The following is a 20,239-nucleotide window of genomic DNA, read 5'->3' on the forward strand; positions in this document are numbered from 1 at the left end:
GCACCATTAAACTGCGTGAACAGTGAGGCAGACAAGGCATGGCAGCACACGCTTGGGTAGACTTCTACAGCGACAAAGATGAAAGTGCAGGAGCGGAGTGAAGGACGGATTGTCTCGTGCACATTTACCTGTTAGACTGCGTGGACGTGTGTGTGTTTGTGTGTGAACTGTAAATGTGCATGGACCTCTGAGAAATGCATCTGTTTGAGTGTGTGAGAAACTGTGAGGGTGCTCACACACCAGATTTAATCATGTTAGTCCGTGAACCAGACCAAGGTAGTAATTCATTAAACTGGTTAAAAAAAAAAGAACACCACAAAATAATATCAGCAAAGTTAGTAAAATTCTTACTAAGAATGTTTATTAAAATAAATGCCAAGGAGGTTAATAAGAAAAAAAATAACAGCATACACCATAAAAACTAAATGCAAGCATGTAAAAATACCTATGACAAGAACTAATAAGTTGCTAATGAGTTAAACAAGCTAAAGAATCAGCAAGAAAACAAAATAACTGTAGGAAAAGGCAACGCTCCCAATGAGAGACAGATCTGAGTAAAGAGTGGGTGTGGATGGACAAAATATTTCCTGTTATTGGGTTTTGTAACAGAAAAAGTTGTGCTTTAACTCTAGAGATCTAACTCCCAATTACATGCAGTTCTAGAGAGAGCAGCGGTATTTCCAAAAAAACAAAACAAAGGAAACACCAGTAGCACCATTAAACTGCGTGAACAGTGAGGCAGACAAGGCATGGCAGCACACGCTTGGGTAGACTTCTACAGCGACAAAGATGAAAGTGCAGGAGCGGAGTGAAGGACGGATTGTCTCGTGCACATTTACCTGTTAGACTGCGTGGACGTGTGTGTGTTTGTGTGTGAACTGTAAATGTGCATGGACCTCTGAGAAATGCATCTGTTTGAGTGTGTGAGAAACTGTGAGGGTGCTCACACACCAGATTTAATCATGTTAGTCCGTGAACCAGACCAAGGTAGTAATTCATTAAACTGGTTAAAAAAAAAAGAACACCACAAAATAATATCAGCAAAGTTAGTAAAATTCTTACTAAGAATGTTTATTAAAATAAATGCCAAGGAGGTTAATAAGAAAAAAAATAACAGCATACACCATAAAAACTAAATGCAAGCATGTAAAAATACCTATGACAAGAACTAATAAGTTGCTAATGAGTTAAACAAGCTAAAGAATCAGCAAGAAAACAAAATAACTGTAGGAAAAGGCAACGCTCCCAATGAGAGACAGATCTGAGTAAAGAGTGGGTTGAGAGGGAGGGCGGAGGAGGAGAGAGGACATGAAAAAAATAAAGATGTAGTGGGTTTCATCAGAAAAAAAGACTTGTACATAGAAAATGAAGTTAGAAAAATACATTAGAAACCTGTAACAATGGCTGTAATTGACATTATTACACATGTAGTAGGCAGGCGGAAGAGAACACAGGAGATTTCTCAATACACCTGATAGACTAAACCCAACTCCAAAACATTAACAGCACGTAGTAACATGGCAGAGGGGATTCGTTTAATACTGTCCATTTCTCTGTAGTCGGTCTTTGCTCCTCTCTAATATTGCATTTCATTATTTGAATATGTTTAAAAAAAACATGTATTTAACACTGAGAAGAGGAAAAAAAAAAAGACATTGACCTTTTTTTTTTGTAACAAAAGTGAACAAGACTACATTAGAGACTGCCAGGGTTACAGGACACAAAGTTGTAATCTTATTCAATGTGATGAACACCTCCGGTTGTTTCAACGACTGAAAACTGCTCGGGGCGGATCTGATCTTTAGCGTGTGATTTGATACTCTGGCTCTTCTGTGACTGTTCGGGTTTGGCACTGATGTGGCAGCAGATGAATATCCCAGTGACCTTCCTCTCAGTAATACTTTGAGTAAATGCTATATTTTCCTTCTCCACACATTACTTGCTTCTTTCAGATCAGTGCACTGTAAAGCTACATCTATCCTTTGTGAAACACCAAAAAGGCTTTCCCAAAGTAAGCGGAATACGTTTTCCTTCTTCCCTTCTATCTTCCAGTCTTTTAAAACAAAAAGCAAAAACACTTCCTTGGCATAAAATAGAGTATGTTAGGGCAAATATGATTGAAAGCTTCCAGTTTGCAAATCTTGAAACAAGAGGAGGTTTCAGGTGAAGTCCAATTCATTTGAAATCTCCCTTCTAAAACACCTGGCAGACTTCCACATCATGATTGGCAGTTCTTGACAAAAATCACAGTAACCAAATACATAGACAGCATTGCTGATTTTGTCCTCATAATATAAGAATAATAAAGAGAAAATAAACACTTTGTTCAAATGGGGATTAAAGGAAAAACAACAAGACTTCAACTCAATTTTGGGAAGACGAATCATGGCACATTGTTAGCTGGTCAAATGACTGCTATTCCTTTGCATAGAATAGATTCAGTGGCACAACACTGCAACAGCCTCGTGGTTTAACTCTTGGGGTGCTTCCTCTTCACAAACCCTCCCTCGCTCTGCGCTATCCTAGTTGGTGCTGGATATTATTGAACAGAAAGTAACACTCGGAAAAAGAAACGACCATCAGTAACTAAGGCACTTATCTCTCTAACTGTACTCTTCTCCTCTCACGTCATGCAATTCCTCTAACATTCCAAGGTTTGACTATTTTGGTCTGTTTTTTCCCCCCCTGGCCAATAGTATCCAAAGTCACTCAATATTTCTTTACCACCTTTCGCTGTACTATTCTACAAACGTTTTTATCGTTTTTTTTGTATTATGTTTCATATTTTGTAACTGCAAGTTAAGTATAAAAAGCTAAAATTGCCAAAAATATATATTTCTTCTCCAGCACCCTGTAAAAGTATCTAATTTTGATCTTTCAGTATTTTAATAAGCAATGACATATCTACATTTGTATACATTTTATATATATATATCATGTATGTATAAAGCAATTAGAACAGGCAGACATGGCTTTCACATCCTATGTTTTTTTGAGAGGGTGTCTAGAATTGAGAGTGGGCTCAGTAGCTGGGGGTGTGCAGGACACATTGTGGATGGGCTATTTAATACGGGTCTTTGAAACAAATCTAAATAACTTGCAATTCATGAAGGCAAGAACACCTGCATTTAGTTTCAGCTCAGTTGAATTCATTTTTGGAAGGTGGGACGGGGGGGGAAGAGAAATTTGGAAAAAATAAAAACATTTAGAAAAATCAACAAACAAAAAGAAAACTGTGTACATACAGCAGTGAGGTTAAACCCTCCCCCGTTCTGTCTACCTCATTCATCTTCCTTAGTGTTCATTGCTTTTATACATCCTCAAGGAAATTAGCGTCTTGTGGGACAATTAATCACCATTTCATTCATCTTTTGATTTGCTATTAAAACAAACAGATACAGGCATGACATCAAACCTTTTCAAACTCTAAAATGACAGAACCCTTGGCGGTTAGATACATACTCCTATATATATGAAATTCATTAAATTGAAACCCTTTGGCTAAATGCGCACACAATACTTATTTTTATTTTTTTTGTCTTTAATCTCACAGCTCATTCAAAGAAAGAATTGTAGAAAGTTTAGGCACTATATGTGGGGAGGGGTTGAGAGTTTTTGGGATGGCATAGTTCAGTAAACTGATTCCGGTTCATATCCCAGCTGTCCAACCCTGAATATCCTGAAGACTCCAAAAACACTTCACCCCAATCTCTTGCCCTGCCTGACTCTGCCTACTGCCCCCTACTGAGCTGGCAAAGATTCTGCAATGAGCAGCACGTATAAACCTGCAAGTATTGCCAAACGCTAATAAGATGCATGGAAACATAAGAAACCAAATAGGGAGAAGTAACAGAAAGAAATCAAAACAAGCTTTGTGCAGTCTGTCATTGTAGCCATGCTCTAAGTCAGCTGGACAGGCACACCCAGAATGTGTCAGCACAGTAAAACTCATCAACTGAAAAACACAGTCAGAGAAGGACAGGAAATACACAAGTTGGTGTGATTGCAGATTTCTTTCCTTCTTTTTCTTTTGCTGATTTATAGTGATCATTTAAATAGGTGTGGGGTAGCGTATAGACATAATCTGAATGCTGATGCCCTGTTTAGCGTTATGACTGATTAAACTAGGGTCACCAAGCTTGCTATTTCTTTCTTTCTTTTTTTTTTTTACATTTATTTTGAGTATAAATGCATTTAAGGGCTGAATTAGCAGAAGACGCTTCTTTATTGCTTTTAAACTTCAGTGCAGATTTTCGGGTAACGCAACATCACTGTTAACATTCACCCAGTCATTTGAGATTTAAAAAGAAAAAGAAAGAAACAATAATAATAAAAAATTATAAAGAGTATCATCGTTGTTATCACTACACAACTTGTTGGTATGGAGGGTTGTTGTGTTTTATGTTGGTTTATGTTAGGATCACTGCTCGGACAGGTGCCTCTCTCTCTGCGTCCACCAGGCTAGCAAAAGGCAATTACCAGTTAATCTGAACAGCAGGCAGGCTCGGGCGGCTCATCATTGGGTGAAGAGTTCAGAGTTCAGAGGTCATTTGTTAGTTGCCGGTGGCGGCTAGGTGGTTAGGAACAAAAATGAAAACAACAAAAAGGAAAAAAAAAGGTAGAAAAGATATTAGTTAGCAAGAAGAGACTGGAATGACATCATTTTAACAGCAAAATGAATGCAATCTTTGTTTAACCCCCTAATTCCACGGTCAAGAGACAAACACAGGCTAAACCTGGTTATGATCATGACACAATAACGTCATGATCAGTTCAATCAGAACGTTATTACATGTAATTAAAGCGCTAAAATGCCCCATGTCCCCACAAACAAAAGCAGAGAGATACAACACGTAGACAAACGAGAAAAACATACAAACAAAAACTAGTAACATTTTAGTGTCTTGAGTCGAGATGCATGTTACGAACAGTGTAATTAGTTGTGAGGGGGAATCAGAGAGCTAGTGCTACGTTACGTAAATAAACAGATAAAGGTTGCGAAATATCGCTTTGGATTATTTTTCTTTATTTTTCAGTGAACGTATACACAAGATCCAAAAATACATCTGCTCTAAAAAATAGTACCTTCAGTATTACTAAAGTATAACTGGGTGTGAAATACATTTTTACATTTAAAGAGATGAACAAACTAAATCCGATGAGCTTAACCTGAGATTTAAAAAAAGTATATATATTGAGGTAATAGCTTAAGCACAAAAGCCAATGGCTTTGCTGGCAATGGAAGCTTATTCCAGTCCCTTTGTACTTTAAAATGATTTACACAAATAAAAAAAGCAACACACAAAAATTCCAATCTATTTTTTGGGATCTAGACGTAGTTAAGAAATGCACTGATTTATATAAAGCTATGAAACAAATGGCATTTAATTCAGTTACAGTCTCAAATTTCTGCAAACCTGAGTGTTTCCAGAGGCATTTCATATGTAAACATTTCCACAGTAAAGATACGCAGTGTATAAACACATGTATGATCCCCCGTTCAGAGATAAAGAAACACAAAGAATAATAATTAAAAAAAAGGTAGAAGTATCTTATCTAACTAACCTCTGTCTGTGGTCACTATCCTTTGGTAAGGATGGACCCGTGAATCATGTCTCCGCACTTTAGTAGCCATTGCACCTAGATTACAACAGGTCCATAAGGTTAGACATGGTTTAGCCCAGGAGAAAAACGTATGTAAAGCCTGTGGACCACAGCTAGACCACATAATGCCGCAGCAGAACTCTAGAAACCAGAAAAATACAGAGCACATCTGATTTTGACCTTTTATTTAAGAGATCCATTCAAAATGAATCTCAATTTGAACCGGTTAGCTGTGAAACAGGCTTTACATGAAATCTCATCTATATTTAAATGTATGCATATAATGTTTCTACATATAATACATATTCACAATATCAACACACACAGTAGAAAATTTATAAAAAAAAAAAAAAAACCAAGAGTAATAAATGCATACAAAAAAACCCAGAATTTAATAAATGTATAACTTACAACTTAAAATTACATAGTAATTCACAAGATACTAAGATTTGAGACGGGTGGGCAAGGAATTACGGGTAGAAAAAAAAACAAAAAAAACAAAAAAAACAAACAAACACACACTAAACAAAGGTATGTTTTAAGCAAAAAAAATTACTTTAGTGGAAGCAGTGTCATATGATAGCAAATTGTAATCAAGTTTTGACACCGTGATTACTGTACGACAGCACCTGGCTCATGCTAGCTAAATTTCAGCAGTCTAAAATACAAACGTTCTCTGCTCACAAGAATTCATGTGAAATAAGTGGAAAAACTAGAATAGACTGCAAATTCTAAGCATGTTGACAATAAAATTTATTAACTTACATTTTCTCCTTGGTCAATCTCAAATGTAACACACAGAACAAATAGATTTGAAATAACTGTTGATGGCGGACTAGTTATTGGTTCCATAGTGAAGGTCTATTAAACACCAAGAGCAAAATTCCTCTATAAATTGTATGCATACGCACACATGAATAAAGATTGTATTTCTTTGAACCAACAGTACACCTTGGTTATTATACGGTGCTATATTCCTATGTCAAAGCATTAATTTCAACAGAACTTTCACTATCAGTTGTATTATCATTAGCATCATGTTTACAATGCAACCCAAATAATAAAACAGATTTCACTGGTAAGTGAATGTGGTGTAGAATTTTAAGGTTATTACTTTGAAGGTTATATTTAGGGCTGGGTTTTGATACAAATTTCACAATTCAATTTGAATTCACAAGCTTATGATTCGATTCGATTCCCAATTTGATTCGATTTGATTCAATATCGATTATTTTGGATATACAGTGGGTACGGAAAGTATTCAGACCCCCTTACATTTTTCACTCTTTGTTATATTGCAGCAGGTACACATGCCAAATTTTCTTAAGAAAAAACTATTATCTTAACCAATGCTGTAACATATACATGAGAGTCAGTTGGTACTACATTACTATAATATTGAAGGTTAAAACTAAATTATTTTTTAAGCTATACAACTGCTTAAAATACACTTAATGAAGTTTTTATAATAAAAGTTACAATTACATAATAGTTCTACTTCAATTCGCTTTTTTAACATTTAAATGGTGGCTGTAATAAAAAATAACTTAAACATTGAAGAAAAGTAAAAATTATAATACATTTCCATGGTGCATATATTTAGCAAAATGCCCCTCTCTACAGTTTAATTTTCTAGCTGACTAATGAGATTATGGTCACCGAATATGTTTTTTTCCTGAGGTAAATGTGCATTACGTGACGTTGTTTACAAGCCGTTATATTGACGTCTTTGAGTGGCTGAAACACTTATTGAGCGATTATGTGAGACAGGATACGGATTATAAAGTTGTACTTTCTTTTAACTTACCGTAGGATGTTTAGTCAAGTTAATTTTGCACTGAAACTGGTATTAATGCAGAGGAGATGATCAGTTCACGTGCGCCTCGCGCTGCCGCGTCTGTTGATCGAGGTGCTACAGCGATCTGTCACGCCACATTAAACAACGCCAAAATGGCATTGTTTTAATTTTGCAATATAACAGACAGAATTTGAAATCTGAGACTTTGTTTCATATTAATAGGACCAAAGCACAATGCTTATTGCGATATATTGGATGGGAGGTGCCCTTCAATGTTCCGTCCATTAACTGAAAACAGGAATAACCGATTCTTGGGATTTAAGAATCGATATAGTTTCGTAAAAATGAGAATCGATTAAAATCGATATTTTTTTTTTATAATCGAGATATTATTTTTTTACCCAGCCTTAGTTATATTGCTTTAAAGTGAAAGAAATGTGATGGGTTGCATTTTGCATTAAAGTAAGATAATTTTGTATAGAAACAAAATTGATGTTAACATTAAAGTATGTGAATTGCCACAGTTACATTTTGTTTCGCTCTTGGCATGGACAGACCTTAAGACGGATTGGTGAAGGAATATATATTTTAGTCTCCCAATCAACAAAAGATTTCAAACTATACAAAATACAATACAAAAACTAACACAAAATATTAATTGGCATTCCAAAAAAAGTGATTTTAAATATTGAATATTTTTATGAGCAAGTTCAGAGAAGAATCTGTGGACATGGCACATTTTTTGTGCCCATTATTTTTGGGGGGGGGGGGGGGGGGAACAAAAACACTTCTTTAAAAAAAACTTAAAGACTTTATCCATACTGTTGTGATTGACAACAAAATTAAACTTCTACAACTTCTCTTATTTTTATGGTATGGTTTCTGACAATGCAGTGTCATTATATACAGTAAGTAGACATGTTCACTGAAAAAAAAAAAAAAATTTAATTATTTAAACAATCTGACAATTAAAACAAAACATTAAAACCCATTACAAACGAGGCACTTGTTGCATCCAGTGGGGACATAATTTCTGATTATAATGACTTTTTACGCATTGCGTCACATATGACGGACCCCGGGCTAGATTCCGCTTCGTCCACGGTGAAAGTTGATGTATTCCCTCAGCGACCAGCACAGATCAGCTCTAGGCATGATGAAGCGGATATGATCCTCTTTTGGAAGACCAAACAAAGTAGTTTTGCTTTCACAACGAAGCACACAGCTTTTTCACGACATGGCTGCAGCGTCAACAAAACTACAGTGAGACTAAAAGTTACGCCTTCTTTCTTTGCGTGAACATTTGGGCGGCGTTATGCAAATCTTCCCACATAGTGAGGTAGATATGTGGGGGCGTGTTAGAACGAGCCGTTTTAGGTAGGTGTGGCTGACTCTGAACTTTTATAAAGAATATCTCTTTGGATTTGAGACTTTAGTCTTTGCAACTTTACAGATCTTTTTATGCACCAAGAGCTTGTAACACTCCAAAGAGAAAGGAAAAATTGAAAACGCATCATATGACCCCTTTAAGCACAAATGAGGGAAAATGAGTTAAACACAACTGAAAGTTGTTACTGGTAGCTGAACCAAATTATTTAAACACCCAAGAAGATGGGGCTGTGCTACACCGTTTTACAATGACAGGCATTTAAATTCTGCACGACTATGCAGAGCTCCATGTGGGCCTGCCAAGGTGTGACGACTATACCAAATCACAATGACATCACAGAATAGTTGCGAAGCACAAATGTTTTTACTCTCCTCTGGAGAAATTCTGGAAGTGCTAATGGTTCCCTCTAACTGTGTGCGCGTATACACCCACATGCTATGCTGAAACACGGCAGATGTCCAACAAATCACTTCTGATTGCACTGATGCCCAGCGAGCAAGAGAAAGGGAGAGAGTGAGAGAGAACATGGTCTGGTCTGGAGGAGGTTTGATGTTGGATCGATACTGTAAGTAAATAAAAGGCTGCCAAGCTTGTGAGCGTTTAAGTTTAAAAGTGGAAACGCGGCACTGTCAGAACAGCAGAAGACCCAAACATGCCAACTGTACAGCATCCAGTGAACTGAACTCAGAAATCCCTCCATCGAATCAAAGATGAGCACTAACCAAAGCTATTCAAGCGCAGTATTCGGACTGCTGGTACACATGACTTCATGCTATTGATCGCCATCTCTACTTGATTTCTAAATGTTTACATTGCTTTGATGAAGTGTCGAGTCTGTAAAAGATGATGTTGTGGTTATTATCTATCTTCTTCACGAGTGTTTGCAGAAGCCTCACTAGGCAGGGGAGTATGGGCAATTCTCTCTGAATAGGGTTGAGCACTCAAGTTCACAAGGGTAAAAATAAGACAATAGGATACAGTGAGAATAGTGGAAGAATTTAATGAACATCCCCAATGGGACTCTGGGCTCTTTCTCTCTCCGTGCCGCTCGGCACTGGTACCAAGGCCTGCTACAGCAGGGAAGAGAGAAATGATTTCAAAAGCCAGGAGAAATCCGAGGGGATCCACCAGTAGCCTGCCTGACAAAGCCTCCGGCAAAAGAGAGAGAGAGAGAGAGAGAGAGAGAGAGAGAGAGAGAGAGAGAGAGAGAGAGAGAGAGAGAGAGAGGGAGGGAGGGAAAAAAAAGAAGAAAAAAAAAAGATGTGTGCAAGCAAGCATGTCGCCACTGTCTGCGAGAGTGAGTGTGTGCGTGTGTCCTGAGAAAAGAGTTCTTACACAGCAGCAAAAAAAAAAAAAAAAAACTCAGAGATGAATACACCTCGTTTAAGACACAGATAAGTGTTCCCTTTCCCAACCCGTCTCAGTGGCAAATGTTTTTTCTATGTAGCTATGACTTTAATCACCTGGGTTACCCACCCTGCTAGCACGAGCTAGTCATTATATATTTACCTTTCAGTGAGTCCTGAATTGGGCCGGATGACGACCCATCCAACAAGCCCCTGTAAAACACCCCGACAGTACCCTCTTGTGGGGCACCGAAGAGTGAAGTCCCAAGCCCCCACGCCCGCTTACCTAGGACTCCGCTGTGCTCAATAGGATATTCCAGCAGAGACGTGGGTGCCAAGGCATAAGGGTAGTCGTAGGGCGTGGTGTAGATAATGCCCGCATCGGGCGTTGGGGGCACCAGGGTAGGGGTGCCATTGGGTAGCATGGTGGCCATCTGAGTGGGCCGAATGATGTTCATGATGGGGGTCCCTGCCGGAGTGGGGGGCCTGAGGGCAGCTGGGGGGAGGACCTGACCTGCAGGAGCCGCGATCAGACGCTGACCTTGAGCAGCTGCTGCCGCTGCTGCAAGAGAGAACGCAAGGGTGGCTGCCGTAAACAGAAGAGTGAAAGACAGAAAGAGTGAAAGGAAGAGAACAAGACACAGAGAGAAAAGTAATGGGAGAGATAGAGCGATAGGAGGAGGTTGTGTGTGTGTGTGTGAAGGTGTATATATTTTTCAGAGTAGAAGGGGAATATAGAATTGGACAGAAGGCACAAAAACAGATGTGTGAAAAGCACAGGCAGGGAAAGGAAAACAGAAGTACACGAAAAGAGGGAAAAAGAGGGTGGGGGAAAAAATAAAGGAAAATTAGTCCATGCAATGGTCAATGAACCACAAAAAATTACACTCTAAAGCAAAAACTAAAACCCCACAACCAAAATCATTACAAAAATGAATCAAAACTAAAAAACACAAGGAGGAACTGATGATTGATCATACCAGGGCAAACCGATCATCGATACAGAGGCACTAATACACAACACAGAGTAACTGATTTAAAGCAGCACATCTAAACTCAATGTCCTGTGGCATGTAGAGGAAACAGCACTTCAGTTTGTGTGCTAAAATATGCTCATGTTGTTTCTTATGGCTGTAAATCTAAAGTGCGCTCTCTAGAATTGATTCCACTAACTTGCCATAAGCTTTCCCACATGAATCAAAAACCTCTACATGCCACTGGGACATTTAGTGCAGATGTGGAGGGGAAATAACCGCAACAGGGCTGAAAATTAAAATGCTTGTGAACATTCTGCACTAAAGCCAAACAGATGTGTTTCTTCCAAAAAGATGTCCCTGTCATATATACCCAAATATGCATGCACACATTCATAAATCCATACAATCATAAATACAGTCATGCAAATATTACTTTACAGAGCAGTATAAAAGCCCAAAACCCTTCATGTCAATGTGAAAATGCATTGCATTAATGAATATGTATGACACGGGCTGAATCATATGCAAATATGTTTGAGCAATAATACAAGTTTATGACCTAAAGACAACCTAAAACACACAATCATGCAGCAAAATTATTCTGTGTGCCACACCAAGATTACGCAAGCTGTGATTGCAATTGGAACAGCTTTGAAAGGAGGTGGGAGAGAGGAGGGAGAAGGAGAAAAAGAGAGAGGGAGAGACGGAGGGATTAAAGAGAGACAGAAATACTAGACTGTGGGCAGATGATTAGATGTTTTCAAGAGGAGTGTGCAGTGAACAGGACTTGAATTAAAACAAGCACCTTATGTCTGATGAACTCTCATGTGCACAATGTTTTTTTTTTAATTGCTCATTTATGGTCAGACCAAGTCAGCATAGAAAACAACATCACTGTATGTGTATGTATGTGCATTTACATGTGGATTAAGGATGGATATAAGAGATGGATTATGGCTGGTTGTGATTTGATATTGTGTGTGTAAACTCTGCGTCCTAACAAATATGGGTGTGATTTTGTGTGTAAGCATTTAAACCGATCTCTTTAGTCACTATGCAATACAATCACAGCTGAACTCACATTATTCCCTAATAGTTAGTTTTATGACTGCATTGTGGATATGCTGATGTTCAAGTCTATTTATTCTGGAGAGTTTGTTTATATAAAGTTCCCAAGCGTCTAGCTGTTGACGTGTGAATGTGTCTCCTTACGCATTTTGATGTTGGTGTCTCTGTATGTTCCGTTCAGAATGGCCAGCTCCATAAGCTGCATCTTCTTCAGATTATCTTCTCCTTCTGCCTACGGAAAGAAAAAGATCAATCAGAGAGAACTTCATTACTCACACAACCAATCACCAATCAGGATTCATTCTGAAAATGGGGACAATCTGGTTTCAATAACAAAAAAAAGCAGTGAATAAAATAAAAATAAAATACAATTTAAAAAAGGAATGCAATTTTAAAAAGTGCGATTCATAAAAAGCAAATAAACCAGCAGAAAAATCTCATTAAATTTAATTCTATTAAATGGGACATATGCAAAATTTCTATAAATATAACGAAAATTATTTAAATTAATAAACACAAAGTGCTGGAGTAGAACATATTAATAAATATCTACTCTTAGCAGGAACTAGAAGCCTAGTGCTTCTAGACCTAGAGACAGATGCATATTTTCAATTACTAAGAACGAGTAAAAGAGTAAACCAAACATGAGATCTCTCAAACGCAGAGCAACTTAAAAAAAAAATTAAAAAAAAGCACTAAGGGACTTGTATTTCCAACTGCAGAGAGGAGGAGAGAGAAAGAGGGAGTAGAAACCAGCTCAATTCAGATTTACACATCAAGCAACAGACACATTGGAGGGCTGGGACACCTTTAACTTTTCATGGTGTTTCAGAGTTTCCTTAGGAGAGCACACATCAAAGGACAAACTACTTTGACACACCATATTTGAGTGGTATTGTGAGAGTTGCCTTTAAGGGACTTTGACTGCAGAAATAACACAGTTCTAGATTAGTACAACTCTACATATCTACATGACTCAAAAGCTGAGAGAAACCCTGAGTAATTTCCTCAATCAGAAAAAACAAAAACTGCACTGAAGCTACGGATGCCTCCGCATGAATGACTCACCCATTCCTGAGCACTTTAGTAAATCAATACAGACACAAAAACATTCTCTTCTAGAAAGCGAAGCTTTTGTTTGAACACTTCACATTTGAGGAGCTTGTGGAGAGCCAATGAAGATTCATCTATGAGCTTGTTACAATAACACCACTCATGTGAAGACCGAACAAAAGAAAATGGGCTCAGGCTAATCAAATGCAGCGCGGAGACAGGAAAACATTCTTCATTTGTCCATTTAACAACTACTGAGCCTGACTGGTGAAAATCAGATCTGTCCTTCACGAGTGTCACCTGGGATTAGTCTTGTGAATTTTGCAAGACCAACTCAGACCCAACTCCCACCCCCCATACACAGTGAGTGTGTACACATGACCGCACAGAGTTTCCAATGACCGAGCAGCACATCCTTCCTATGCCTTACAAATGATGATCTCTTCACTCTTATTCTGGTCAGTCGATCTCAGTTTCGGCATAGCTGCTCTAATACTGTCTGAAGTGACAAGGAGTCAGCCACTCACCAAGGGCAAAGATATGTCCAGGGTTTCCTGCTCAAGCATTTCACTGGCCACACTGATATGTTAAGCTCAAAAAAGGTGAGACTGATTCATGAAATATTCTGTGGAGGTAGAAATTTGTGTCATTCACTTCTAGGATAGTATGACTGACTTGACATCAAATAAAAGGAGATAACAGGAGATATCTTGGCTACTCTTTTCCATTCAATGTAAATGGGGACTGTCAAGCTCCGAAAAGGAAAAAAAAAAAAATCACCATGAAATCAAAACTGACATTTCTTATTTTAATGAAATACTGCAATGTTTAAGCTAAATGATTTTAACCATGTACATTAAAAAAGTGCCCCAGTAATCTTTTAATCAAAAACATTAACATGCCCTCGCAACAACAACTGTTCTATGATCGTGTATACAGACACAAGGGCTGGACAATAAGGTTGTCCAATAGGCAGACAAGATCAAGAAAATAAAATCACACCCTACTTTTTTTTTTCAAGATGTTTTACTCAGATATACTTTCACAATATGGAAGAAAAGATGATCAAAATGTTTGCTTCAAGCCGTCTTTTAACCTATTTAATGTATGCCATTTCCTGGAAATCTTCCCCTCTGCTGCAAATCTTAAAACGACCGCCAAGAGATTTGGTACATATACAGTGGGTACGGAAAGTATTCAGACCCCCTTAAATTTTTCACTCTTTGTTATATTGCAGCCATTTGCTAAAATCATTTAAGTTATTTTTTTTCCTCAATGTACACACAGCACCCCATATTGACAGAAAAACACAGAATTGTTGAAATTTTGGCAGATTTATTAAAAAAGAAAAACTGAAATATCACATGGTCTTCATGGTATTCAGACCCTTTGCTCAGTATTTAGTAGAAGCACCCTTTTGATCTAATACAGCCATGAGTCTTTTTGGGAAAGATGCAACAAGTTTTTCACACCTGGATTTGGGGCTCCTCTGCCATTCCTCCTTGCAGATCCTCTCCAGTTCTGTCAGGTTGGATGGTAAACGTTGGTGGACAGCCATTTTTAGGTCGCTCCAGAGATGCTCAATTGGGTTTAAGTCAGGGCTCTGGCTGGGCCACTCAAGAACAGTCACAGAGTTGTTGTGAAGCCACTCCTTCGTTATTTTAGCGAAAAATAAAGACAGAGCTTTAGAATAGTTACTTTTTAGATGGAGATTTAGTTACTATATTTGATTAAAAACAGAAAAAAGGAGGAATCAAGAAGCAGAAGAGAATGTGATCACCTCATCTATCGTTATATAACCCATTACAACGGGAAAAACAAAACCATTATCCATAATAACTTGTAACAAAACAAAAGCATCAGCTCCTTGTATTAGAGCAGATTAAAGTAGAGGGTCAGTGCAAGGAAGGAAATCAAGGTCTGGGGCAGTTGTGCCTATAAATTCCTCTAAGAGGGTGAGGCAGAGGATAAATGACTCGAAAAAGCCCCAACACACCATAAACTATCACACTCTCATTTCTGCTGAGCAGGACTTTGTGTGGTTGGCACAGCTCTAAATCCAAATAACAACATCTCAGTGGTGGCCATGAAAGCAGATGGAGTCGATTTTCTCTCATCCCACAAATGAAGACTTTGTTTCTGGCTCATTCTGCAGGGTATTTAATGAGGCTGCAGTGCCTCTGGTCACTAAGAGTAACTTCCCACAGGCCTGCAATGACACTGGGGTTAGTGGAGCACAGACTTCCTTTGAGGGCTGATGACGCTGCTTCTCAGTCACCGTAGAGTGGACATTTCTGTTTGAGGTCAGGCCGGATTTTTTAAATTCTTTCTGTTTTATAACACCCGATTTCTTTGCTTCTTTCTCCTGGGCTAGAAGCATTCTCAGGATGTTTGTAAAAAAAATGCATAGATTATTCCTAGGCAAGAGAGGGAGGAAGGTAATAAAGGAAGTGCGGCAATTCCAGAGAGTTGTGTGTCATCAGATGGGGGAGACTCAGGGGAGACGTCCCTCTGATTTAAGCAACAAAAGCTGACACAGAGAGAACGTTTCCACACACACACACACACACACACACACTCTGGGTGTGAGACATCAGGGAGGGCCGCTCAATAATCCTGCTCTATCCACAGGAATCAGATTCAATCAATGGGGTCTATTTGTAAGGGCAGCGGAGTGAAGCGGCTCTCATTGGCCGTGGGGGAGGACTCGGGACGCTAGACTGTGACAGCAGAGCTTGTGAGCACATCAATTGTATTACACGCACAGAAGTACAGCATTTCCTCTCTATGATAAAACGTTTACAGCCATTTCCAAATTCATTTCCTTCTTCAGTAGATCTGTGGGATGGCTGGTGTCAACCAGCACGTGCTTATGTCCAGCAGTGAAACTTGCATTTTTATCTGAAGACATTGGAGAGAAACATTACATAGAGCAAAGTCAGACTTTTTTTTTTTTTTTTACACACAAGAGTTAATATCCAAGTCACATATAATTCAAGACAATATTTTACTAAAAGACAGACCACCAGATAAGAAAAGTGCTTTTAAACTAGAGGAACCTTTTTAGAATGTTGAGACAGGAAAAGTAGAGAGAAAGTTCTATTTGACATTATTAGGGATTGGTACCGAAACTCTGTATTTAATCGGTACCGGGGCTAAATTATGAAAGACCGGAGTATCGATAAGCTCTGATGTTAACGGTTCTGCTATCGGTACTGGAAAAATTAATAAAACACATACATTTATTATTGCTATATATACACATTATCTTGCAAATTCTCTCTCACCAGAGTCGCCAGCAGTTTTTCAAACATTTGTTTATGATGCATTTTTGCTATTCGTAATTCAGAAGCGAGATCGCGCCCACCGTGGAGGAGTTTCAGCACGCGCAACCTGAAAGCCCTGTTTAATTATGATAGAAGAGAGAACTAAACATTCAAACTTCTGCTTACACTTTATGCCTGTGGCTGTTTTATTAAGCTAATTTTATTTCGATTTTGGCTTCGAAGGATTATACAAAAGAAGACATGAGGTAAAGCTATTAAAAACTAGCTGCGTTTCGTATTGCGCAACTTCTTTCCCTTCACAGCGGTGCGCATTCGTTCCTCCCTAAAACCCAAACTTAACGTCAGAATCAGCTCAATCTGTGATTGTTGTAAGATGCCGTCTTTACGGTTGCTAAATTGCGGGACATGTTTGATAAAACATTGAAAGTACAATCAGCACAAGAGACGGTGTTCCTCAGGCTGAAATGTGTGCGCACGGCGCACTCCAAAACGGACAAACCAATTACACTTTGAGCTTCGGGCGCATGTTCAAACGATCAAATACACACAAAATATGTCCAAATGGCCGGCTTGGAGAGTATTTACTTAAACACAGTTTATGTCTTAAGTGGAGGAGAACAGTTGGGAGAAAATCCGATGTGTGTCAATATATTGTCTTAAAGTGACAGACTGGCGCTTGGGCCATCAAAATGCAAATCTGCTCTTAATCTGAATAACGTTATAGCTTTAATAAGCATTAATCTATCAATACATACAATGAAAACTATGCAGTGTTCATTTACATTTGATTACTGTTAGATTTCTTTTGTAGGCTATTACTTACCTGAAAAGTAATGTTAGTAGAACTTCATGGAAAAATGACAGCACTGTTTATTTCATTTCATTTGTATATTTGTGTTATTGTATTTGTTTGTTTGTTTTACTTTGTTTCTTTGTTCATGTTCTTACTGTATCTTATGTATAAAACACTAAAAATGCCTGCACACTGGCGCATTTACAAATTGATGTTTTATATTCATTTCATTACATGTTTATTTTACATTTCAGAATATAAAGCAATGTTAATTCAGCTCTTAATTTGTCATATACAGTGGGTACGGAAAGTATTCAGACCCCCTTAAATTTTTCACTCTGTTATCATGCAGCCATTTGCTAAAATCATTTAAGTTAATTTTTTTCCTCATTAATGTACACACAGCACCCCATATTGACAGAAAAACACAGAATTGTTGACATTTTTGCAGATTTATTAAAAAAGAAAAACTGAAATATCACATATCGATAATAGTAATACCGTTAAAACCTTAACAATACCCATACCTAGACATGTTACAGTTACCTTTGTCACTTCCAGCTCTTCACAAGTTCCCTTTACCATATAAATATATTCAACTCCACCCTCGCCACCAAACCAACCACAATCTACATTATTCAGAACCCTTATTGCATTGCAGCTTTAGCATGAACTTCAGCAGTCACCCAGCCAGTGATGAGAGATTACAGCACATGGCAAGCAGTTACACCACCCTTCTCCTGTCAACTGCGACAGCTGGCTTGAGTGTATCTAAACCTGGGCTTGAGAAATTTTGAGTAAAACTCCTAATAATTTCTTTCATTCAGTTGTACCTGGTTTTTTATGTTAATTGAATGGACTTCATTGGGAACCTTCACTGAAAAGTGGCCTGCAAGCACAGCCATCAATATCCTCAATGTACCATCAGCAAAATAATACAATTAAAATGCTGTAATGCTTTAACTTTCATTCTGTAATCAATAATGCTTTATTTGAAAAATATCACACCTCAAAAAGGTCATGAACAAGGATTATCACATAGTAATGGATGGCGTTTAAAATGAGGGGATAAAACACATCTAACAACAAGTACTCTCACAGTGCACCTAATTTCAATACATCCAAGCAGTTACATCTCTGGGCTGAAAATGCTAAATGTTGCAGGTTTGATCTCGGAGCAGTTTTCCCCTAGGATGACACACAATGTGTCATGTACATTGCTCCGGATAAAAAAGGTCTGCAAAATGACAACCATATAATATGTAGGCCAGGTTTGAGAGTGATAGCTGTATTTTAAAAGCCGTAACAGATGCACTGAACAAAGGCATCCATACGGGATTACGCTGGATATCGCCAGAGCAGGATGTGAGGACAGAGATTAGAGTGAGTGAACAAACAAAATAAAGCACAACAGAAGACGAGTACAAAAACAGAGGGAACATTAATGTGATCCATGCTTTCCATTGCTGCAACACATTGTAAAACCTTCAGTTGACTCGCACTCCTCTCTCTCACTTTCTAATTTCCCCTCCCCTCTTCCTCTTTCTCTCTCGCTGCCAGACGATGTTTTGTTCTGCTCCTATGATCCTTTAATGCCACCCAATCGAGCCGAGAATATCTTGAAAGGATTTGGGAAGGCTGATCAGGAGGTTTAAATACTGCCGGATTTGCATCAGATTCTGAGATTTGAGAGTCAAAGCTGATCCGCGTGCTCCCTGTGCCGCCTGGGCTGTCAGATCTGGACTTTGACCCAACCTCGCCCGCTTTACAACCCCCTTAACCTTGTGTTCGGTGTCAGGGACAAATGGGAAGAATGAATCAGCTGAGGGAAAAAGGCCTGAATAAATAAACCTTCAAATCCCAATAAAAGCAGCACACTTATGACTGGCCCTTGAACATGCAGTGGGGATTGATGGACCATATTGAGGCTAATTTGAAAACAGAGCTTTCCCAATGGCCAAGCAGAGGTTACTTCACAGTCAAGGTTAGCAGCTGCAAAGCAAATGCATGAAATGAAAAGTGTTGGCCAGCGCAGTCAAGGTCTCTACTGTGATAGGCAAACTGCTCTGTGGGTCAGGGCCAATATATTAGCAAGCAGAAGGCACAGAGCCTGATATACCTATTACCAATGCATGCTGCGTGAAAAGATGTTTTGCTTGAACAAAATTGGAAAACATTGCATGTGAAAGTAACTGAGTCCACACACAAACTTGATGATGTGTTCAGTTTTGCTGACTTCAGGACACACTGTATTACCAATGGGAGATTACAAATGAAGAGTAATGGAGACATATTGGGCCAAATTGCAACTAAAAAAGCTCCTAGAGAAGGTCAGGATGAACTAATCTTAATTAAACAGGAACATTTTCTCAGACCACACGAGCTACTTGTACATTTCCTGCCTATGGACTCAACTAACTGTGGCATAAGATAGGAGAGAAAACGCTCTACATGCAACCAAATTTAGGCATTGTCTACAACTGCAAACGTATGTCCTAATACAATCCTGTTTCACCCTCCAAAACAATGCAAGATGATGAAAGGAATCCATTCCTGGTTCTCTCCACGAGATTGGTTTCGAGAGGATTCTCTAGATGCCAGGACTGATCCTAGAGGTCCCTGTCGCCGTCTGACTCTGAATGAGCGGATAATTAGCCCAGACACCATGTAACAGGGGTGGGAGTGCAGAGGCTAGGCTAGTGCACAAACACTGGTGTTTCAGTCTGCAGCTATTCTCCCCAAAGTAAAAGGATTAGTGGCCTGTTCAAAGGAAATGCAGTTGGACTGATGTCCGCAGGGGGTCTTTTATGGGAACCAGAAGAGATTACAGCCAACTGTTTTCAGAAGAGTCAGGGGCTGCACTAACCTCTAGAGGTGGGCTGCAAACTAAGAGGTTTATGTTATTTATCCAGATAGCTTGTTA

At 38.6% G+C, this 20,239-nt stretch overlaps 1 protein-coding gene across 3 annotated transcripts in view; it reads right to left on the reverse strand.

Annotated features, from left to right (window-relative positions):
- Positions 1-1,035: 1,035 nt before the first annotated feature.
- The window catches only part of LOC107582510 (protein quaking-A-like), a 111,588-nt gene continuing 92,384 nt past the window's right edge, over positions 1,036-20,239 (reverse strand). Inside the window, exons 5-8 of one of the 3 annotated variants that reach the window (XM_016268404.1) lie at positions 12,328-12,415; positions 10,302-10,700; positions 5,566-5,640; positions 1,036-4,570 (exon numbers count right to left, since the gene is read on the reverse strand). In XM_016268404.1, the coding sequence (XP_016123890.1) occupies positions 4,554-4,570; positions 5,566-5,640; positions 10,302-10,700; positions 12,328-12,415 (579 nt within the window). In that variant the 3' untranslated portion in view covers positions 1,036-4,553. Of the gene's footprint in view, positions 4,571-5,565; positions 5,641-10,301; positions 10,725-12,327; positions 12,416-20,239 lie in introns of all 3 variants that reach the window. The other 2 variants (XM_016268396.1, XM_016268413.1) reach the window with 2 other exon arrangements.

Source organism: Sinocyclocheilus grahami, unplaced genomic scaffold (assembly GCF_001515645.1).
Source record: "Sinocyclocheilus grahami isolate Dianchi unplaced genomic scaffold, SAMN03320097.WGS_v1.1 scaffold4.1, whole genome shotgun sequence".
Classification (NCBI taxonomy): domain Eukaryota; kingdom Metazoa; phylum Chordata; class Actinopteri; order Cypriniformes; family Cyprinidae; genus Sinocyclocheilus; species Sinocyclocheilus grahami.